Consider the following 8,807-nt stretch of genomic DNA (forward strand, 5'->3'; position numbering starts at 1 on the left):
CCAAAATGTTCAGAAACCTCTGAACATGAAGGAACGTGAAGGAATGCAAAAATTTCATTTTCGATTTTTTGTCGATTACTATAACTTACTCTACGGGAAGTTGATAAATTTCATAACAAATATTTTCAAAAACCGTGTAAGATCGAAAACATGTAAAACGGAGTATAGGTATTTATAAGTGTTTGTATTTGTGTGTGCGAGTGAGAGGGTAAATAGTAAGAGTGAAACAAATATAGTTTTTTAATTATGACCGCACTGCATTCTTTTGCACTATCTTATTGAGAGAAGTTCAGGTTGGACGACTGTCGAAATTTGTGTTAATTCATTTGAGTTTTTGCATTTGTGCAAAATTATGTGTTAATAAAATATTAAATACGAATAGTGATAATATATGTACGAATAGTGAGTTAAATCGGAAAAACAGATAATGTAATATTATTATTATGAACATTTATTGAATGTATGAACAATTTATCAATGTAAAGATTGATCAATATCAAATTTAAGGAACAATAAAAAACAAGATGTCGGACCGGCCTATGATTTGAATTAAAATCAAAGATGAATGCAAATCAGTTGTTAAAAGTGAAAGATAGTGAAATGTTGGTGATATCGACATAAAATTAATGAAATTAATGAAGAAATTTAAACTGTGTTCAATTTACCAAATTCAATAAACGACTTGGAGTTCACGTACCAAATGTATAGATTATTACTAGTTTTAAAAATACTATTAAACAAAATTTCACAACGTCATTAACTTATAAAATTACATAAAAAAATCAGATTTAAATACATCTAAAAGTTTCTAAATTAATCGAAATCTACTTCACATTCGTTTCCCAATAAACAAAATGTCGCGACCGTTGATTTATCAGTGCAAGTGTTTTAAATAAAAATTTTGACACTTTTAGAAAACATTGCTTATGAATCAAATTTGAGTGTTTATTACAAATAATTACAGAATCATTAACTGCATTTGAATTTTAGTGTTATTTACTGTGCAAAAGCTCTTGAGGTAAGTGAAATTAACTAATTTTTAACTATAAAATATCAAATTTTTATATTTGACAGCCCAGATGTCATATTTTGTGTGGATGATATATAACATTTCTTATAATTAAAAGAAAGTATCAAATAAATTTGTGAATCCATTTATTAGCTATAAAACAGTTCAATATTACATATTACTTTGTTATAAATATAAAATAATGATTTGGTCTAGTATATCTATTTTACAAATAAATTTACAATTTCTTATTGTACATGTCAAATCAAAATGAAAGTATGCATGCTATTAAAATTGCAATTTCTCAGCAACCCTTAAATTCAAATCTAAAATGATTAAAGCTAGTATTAAGTATTAAATTATTTTTTTTAAACTTTCTTTTGGAAAACATATCTTCAAAATATTAAAAGTTATAGTAAATGTCTTTCCAAACGACTTAATAATATAACATTGCTTATATTAAATTAATATTAAGTGGAACATATGTACTTACATAATGACTAAAATTATAATGAAAATATACAAAACAAAAAATCACATTAATGTGCAGATTCTATGTGTCGTTTCAAATGATGTTTCATTGAATAACTCTTCCCACATTGGTTGCATTCAAAACTATTGGAGACATTAGGTAATTCTAAGTCGTCATTTTTATGACTATCCTCATGATGCTTTACTAAAATATTATAACTCGAGAAAAAGATTTGGCATCCTTCACATTTGAATTTAGTTGGTACATGATGAGCTCTTCGACATTCTTGGTACAGCTTTATGTCTTCTGTCATAAAACCACAAAAATCACATTTCCATATTCTTGGAGCTACCCCATGTCCATTCAAATTGTGAGAATCAACATGTGCTTTTAACTCTTTTTCTGTTTTGAATGATACCCGGCAAGGATTGCATGTATAAAATTTATTTGCAGGAGCTGGAGGCTTTACTGGTTTCATTACTGGAACTAGATTAGGTATATTCATATGTGGAGACACAATTTGAGCACCAGCTTGGGTGGCATTCTGCACAGTATTGTAACTAACAGCATTATTAGAAATAACATTTGCAGCGTTTCCAGTACTCTGTTCTGGATTTTCGACTACTCCATGCATATGTGTTCGCATGTGTGATTTTAAATTGTCCTTTCGTCCAAAAAATTTTCCACAGATACAAGGCCATTGCCGTAACTTTTGCTCCTTCACAAAATTATTAATATGATGAACTTTGTGCTCTATCCACTCAGATTTCAATTGGAATGTTTCATTGCATTGATTGCAGGCCAACCTTTGAATACATTCATAGTCTTGTTGGCTAATTTCCACTTCTCTTGATTTTGATTTTGTTCTATGGTACTCCATTACATGGCGTTTATAGACAGCAATTTTGCTGAAGGTTTTATTACAGATTTTACAGTGAGCACCAGTTGGTAACTTGGGAACTACTTTGAATTTTGACATGAAAAATTTATTGTTGTCCTGAGAAGCACCTGCTACTGGGTATTTTATTTTCTTAACAACTTGTCTAGAAGGCGATAATTGATTGGGAGTCCAGGCATTTGTTGATTTTCCTGAGCCGGGAGATTTTCCATCGGGTGTTCTCAAGTGCCATCCCCTATGGGATTTCAGAGCATTCACAGTATTAAATTGTTTCGGACATAAATCACAATTCCAAGGTCCCTCCTGTTCACTGTGTTTATCAGATAATTCATGAAGAGGTGGAAGCGGAGGTGGAGGGCTTTTATAAACTACTTTTGGTACTGTTGCAGCTGTTACTTCAATTTCCATTGGTAAATTCAGATGCATGGTTTTAATGTGTGCAAATAATTGTGGTTTCGTAACAAATAGTTTTCTGCAAACATTGCATTGATTGGAACTTCCTGGTATAGCATGATATTTCTTCTTATGGTACCACATTTTTTTGGCATCCTTTGCAATGAAATTGCAAATTGAACAAACTCTGGCATGTTTGGAAAAGTGTGCTGTCAATCTGTGTTTGTTTAGGTCATTTTGTGTCCTGAAACCTGATAGTCCGCATTGACTACAGAATTTATCAGATTCAGAAATCCTGTCATTTTCTGGTACTACTTCTTCTTCCCTCTTTTCCTTAATCACCACATGGCTTTGCCTGGCATTCGGATGTGATGTTCTTTTATGCCTTATTACACCTCTGGCATTCATGTAACGCTTTGGACATAAATCACAGCGATAAATGTGTTTACTCATATCAGGTAACGGCTTCTTATGTCTAAATAGCATGTGCTTCTGCAATCCTTGTTTGGTTTCAACATGTTTATTACAAACATTGCATCGAAAGTAATTCTTTTCTTTTGAATTAGCAGATTTTTCTGTTAATACTGATTGTGTCACATTTGTATCACTGAACCCATCAAACATAGGTATTTTACCCTCATGCATTTCCATATGAGCTGCATACTCCTGCACTCCCCTGAAAGTCTCTTGGCAGATGTCACAAACATGTTCAACATCATTTTCTGATACTCCGTGTTCCACCATATGATCAGATAATTGTTTTGCTTGAGAATAAGAATTACCGCAAATATTACAAGAGTAATATTTAACTTTCAAATGCTCCTTTTGTGTAAGTCGAGTTCTTGCTGATTTTGGAAGGTTTGTCCACACTGTTGGCATGCTTGGTGTATTTCCTGGTGTTTTGTCCAGCCTTCTAGTGTGGCAAAAAGAACTCCACAGTCTTTGCATGAGAAATTATATTGCAACTCTTCGCCTGCTGCTTGTGACGTTAAACAACTTGTATAATGATCGGTTAACTTGGTTTGACTACTAAAAGTTTCGTTACAATTTTCACATTTGTATGGATTATTGGAATTATGATGTTTTGAAACATGCCGTACCATATTGTGGTAAGTAGAATAAACCTTTGGGCAAAATTTACACTTAGTGAATTTCTGTGCAACTTTTTGACCAGTAGTACTATCAACAGATTCATTTGCTTTCCTATCATTGGTATTATTTGCATGTACAAGTGTTGCATGTTCATTGAATGGTTGCAAACTATCAAATTTTTCTCCACATAATTCACATATAACATGAGTAGTACAATCGCAGTTCTGAGTATGCCTTCTTCTAGACTCTGAATCTTCAAATATTTTTTGACAATATTGGCATTGTACTGGATTTTCCAAGGGATTCTTATCCGTCAAATGTGTTGCATTCAAATGTTTCTTGGTCACAGCTTTAATCCGATTTGAGAAATCACAGAAATTACATGAAAACACCCGGTACATCAAAGCATATTTCAATGGTACTTTGTCAGCTTTAGGAGCAATTTGTTCCTGGCTTAATTCAGCATAATCATTTTCAATATTTTCAACGGGATTAATTTCACCTAAGGCTACCTTTTGTTTATACAGCGCATAAACATTTCTGCATTGGCCCATTTTCATATGTTGCACATAGTCACTTCTATTTTCACAAGAAATCAAGCAGTTGAAGCATTGGTATGGTGGAATATCAGTTCTCTTTCGCAAATGTGCAAGGAGTAGTTTCATTCTGGAATAGGGTCTATTACAGCAGAAACATCTCTTTTCTTGAACACTCTCTATAACATTCTTGTATTTTTGAATATAAGTTAAATTGTCCTCAGTCAAATCCCCTTCATAGTTCACCATTGAGAAATCCATTGAAAGTGTCTCAGACCGATCATCATCAGTATTATCCCCGATACTTTGATATATATTTTCATTATCAACCTCCATTAAAATTTCAGGTTCCATAACAGATTTGGCCTTTGCATGATTCATCATTATTTCTGGATTCAAGGGATTTGGCTGTAATTTATTTCCATAGAAATTGTGCACATTTTTTTCATGTCTTCTTGCATTACCAGGAGATACAAATTTCATACCACAAATGGTACAATCACTTACTTGTAATAATTGTCTTCGTAATATTTTTGGATCGGAATTGCTATTGTCATCACAAGAATCTGTACTACCAGCTGGGCTCATTTGGTACATATCACAAATGTCTAAAGGCGTCAGATTCACAACTGGATTTTTCATTATCTGTAAATATATTATGTAGAATCTGTAGATTATAAGTGTAATTTCTTTGACAATAAATAATAGTATCTATTATAAAGTAGTAACACAATTCCCTTATAACTTATTTCCTTTTGTAAGAGTTTTTATTAAATATTACTAATTATTACCTTATTCTTGACCAATCCCTTTGGTGCAAGTCCCAAAGAAGCCAAAATAGCAGGAGGCTTTGAGTGGTTTGATACATTTTCTTGTGGCAATCCCATTCCAATATCCGGAACAACTTCCAATATCTCTGGTGTATCATAATTTACATAGTTACTGGTAATGGATTCAATTTGAATGCTGGAAGAGTATTCTATGTCTTGAGGCTCACTTTTTACTGATACCTAAAGAAATTTAATGAATTAATTTATATTGTGATAAAAAAATCCACATAATATTTTATTATTTATATTATGATCAAAACTCTTTATTTGCATATCAGAGTAAATTTTGGATAAAAAAATTTGATGATATTAATGACCTGAAATTCTGATATACTTTGAGCTTTAGACAATAAAATATTTAAGAAGAAATAATTGAATTTCTGATTTATATACATTTAAAAAAAATATATGTAAACAATTTATTCTGTCTAATAGTATCAGAATAGCATACTCTATGTTCAATGAGTTCTGGACATATTCTCGTTATGCATTGTGGAAACAATATATTAACATGAAAGAATAAATTTATGAACTTGAAAATATACATCACAAAAAAATATTTATATGAATTAGGGATCTTTCAAGTATTACGTAAGCGGATTTATTACAATTATTTACCCCCCCCCATCCCCCTCGTCAGCAAAAGTAAGCAAACCTCTTACCCCCTACACCCATGCTTACGTAAACATTTTGCAATTAATGTGAAAAAATAAAAATACTACCTATGACGTAATCATCATCCAGATTCCCCTGCCCCCCATGTCAACCGAAAATAAGCAAATCAACAACCCCCCGCCCCCCTACAGTGCTTATGTAATACTTGAACGGCCCCTTATATATTTCATATCTATTTAAAACAGTGATTTCCAACCTGTGGGGCGCGCCCCCCTGGGGGGCGCAAAGCTGTTTCAAAAATATTATATTTAAATGCTGAGTAAGTGTCAGAAACAAATCAGCAAAATACTTAAAGTACTTCTAAGAATGTTTAAGCTCAAAAAAGAAATTGCTATATTTCTTGCTGATAACAAAAGAGACGGAGCAATCTTGTTTTAGGACACAAAATTATTTGCAAAATTTGCGTATTTAGTTGATATTTTTCAAAGACATAGCGATTTAAATAAATCAATGCAAGGATTTCAAATTCGTGCTTTTGTTCAGAAAGACAAGATTACGGCTTTTATGAAAAAATTAGAACTGTGTATAGCTAGTATCAAATAACTTTATAACTTTAACATATTTCACACTTTTAAAATTACTTGTGTTACTGATGAAATAGAAGTAAATAAAGATCTTATTAGTATATCAGTCATATGATTAGTCTACGAAACCAATTTTCGCATTACTTTATCTAATTACAAATTAGAAATCCATTTGTCATTGAGAAACATGATGATTTTGGTCATTCAACAGCAGAGCAGAAAATGATAATTGATTTATCTAGTGATAGCACATTGAAGCAGATGTTTCAGGACGAACATATATTGTTGAGTTTTGGTTACCAGTAAAGGACGGTTTTCCTACTTTGACAAATAATGCTTTAGAAATTTTATTACCATTTGTGAGATCTTACTTATGTGAAACAGAAAATTCTTATAATAAATAGTTGTTTGTATGTATATTTTTTATAATACTGTGTATTATTTGGCATAATTTCAGTTATATTAAGTATATTTAAATTAAATTGTTAGAAAAATAAGAAGGGGGGGGAGGCGTAATATTTTTTTCATTCGACAGGGGGGCGCAAGGAAGAAAAGGTTGGAAACCGCTGATTTAAAAGAATGTTATTTTACCTCTGGTGGTTCAAAATTGTTCTTCTCAGCATTTGAATTTTCCTCTTCGCCAGTAAATGGTTCCTCTTTAATAAAACTCTGAAATGGAAGAGCACATTTAATATCCAAAATTATCTTAAAAACCACATCAACACAAAGTTTATCACTTACAACATCAATTAGATTATCAGTTGGATTTTGCTGCCTGATGAGGGAATTCTTTAATTTATTTTGAGCTTCATCACAAACACTTTTAAATACCGTCCAACTTTTGACCTTTTCCAGACAGACATTGCATATCAGCTTTGTAAATGCATCTTCTCATTAATCTAGAGAAGATATACATGGTTTATTGATAAATAAAAACAAGAATGTGTCAATATACTGAAATTGAAAAGTAATCTTCCACATCACTGCTTTGATGTTGAAACATGTCATTAAGAGAGAACAAAAATGGCTGACCACCATTGATTACAGGAGTATTGGTCAATATCATCAAGAATAACCTATAAACTATACGTGGTAAGAGGTTGATTTATTACCTGTATGGACAAACAGGCTTTGATTTCACTAGCAAGATTGTTTCTTCCTTCAATAGGTTCGGCATTGGCACAAAAAATCGGCACAATATCGCCATCACCAGCTCCTAAACACAAACGGCAAACGTTCTCATATTCTGATGCCATGATAACGCAGTAACTGTACTTGGAATCACATCACATCACTTCCACTTTCACTGATCACACGAAATTAGGGAAATTCGGCATTATGATATGATTTTTCTTAAGGATTCAATTAAAGATTGAGGGAAAGACGCCACAGTGGGATTTGGGTCGCTGGTCACAACTACTAAAAGCCGACCAATATATTCTCTACACACGTAGACGTAGAGCGGCAAGCTAATGCTGACCGAGTTGGGAAGAGGGAGAAGGGGAAACGAGAAGTGGTTAGGTAGAGAACTGCGTGCGCGCTGCGACAGACAAAGACGGAGCGACGACTACTCGTGCTGATGCGGACGATATGCCCGACGCCTCGCTTTTTTCCTCTCGCTCTTTCCGCGCAGTTGATCCGTTGGAACGAGCAGTTGATCTGCCCTGCCCGGACGAAAATGCGATTTGATCATCATCCTTTTGGAAGGATTCGACACGAACACGAAATTGATTACTATCTACGAAGGACATTATGAACTATTGCCGCCATAAGGATAACTAGGTCTTACGAAACGTTTGGATTTATCAATCAAATTCCCGAATGTCCATCGACGTGTTTTTGTCGTGCCAATACTATTTTAAATTTAATTGACATGACTGACAAAATAATGTTTGAGCGTTTGAGCGCATACAAGAGCAGGACAAAAATATATCCTACTACCTACTATCTTATATATATACAGCAGGTGAAAAGTTGTAATTGAATTTTCTTCATCAAATAATAAAGGAATATTCATTCATAAACCAAATATTGAATTGCACCAGAAAGAATTGAATACAATAATATACCATTCAGTGCTGGATTTACAGTAGGGGCAATCGGGGCTACTGCCCAGGGCGGCAAATTTTGGGGGGCGGCAAAATTTGGATAGCGAGAAAAAAATTCTATACAATATAATTAACTTTTTTTTAACAACATTTTTTATTTCAAGAAATATAATTATCAAAACATAATACGATTGCAATGCAAAATTTGGATTGAAATAACCGATAACTAAAATTTATTATTTTGCCTTGCCTCCCTATCCGAACGTAAATTATCAAATTGGTTCACTAGTTATTAAATTTGGCAATTTGGCTAATATAAAGATCGGTAAA

The 8,807-nt window shown here is 32.8% G+C and overlaps 1 protein-coding gene across 1 annotated transcript; it reads right to left on the reverse strand.

The window, feature by feature from the left end:
• Window positions 1-1,548: 1,548 nt before the first annotated feature.
• On the reverse strand, window positions 1,549-7,685 carry LOC113380410 (zinc finger protein 808-like). Its single transcript, XM_026619668.1, is given in 6 exon segments — window positions 1,549-3,593; window positions 3,596-5,045; window positions 5,192-5,410; window positions 7,021-7,098; window positions 7,171-7,302; window positions 7,542-7,685. Coding segments are annotated over 6 exon segments (4,068 nt in total).
• Between the last annotated feature and the right edge of the window lie 1,122 nt (window positions 7,686-8,807).

This window comes from Ctenocephalides felis, unplaced genomic scaffold (genome assembly GCF_003426905.1).
Source record: "Ctenocephalides felis isolate EL2017-DRISC unplaced genomic scaffold, ASM342690v1 CF-g0.4_SCAFFOLD_00845, whole genome shotgun sequence".
Classification (NCBI taxonomy): Eukaryota; Metazoa; Arthropoda; class Insecta; order Siphonaptera; family Pulicidae; genus Ctenocephalides; species Ctenocephalides felis.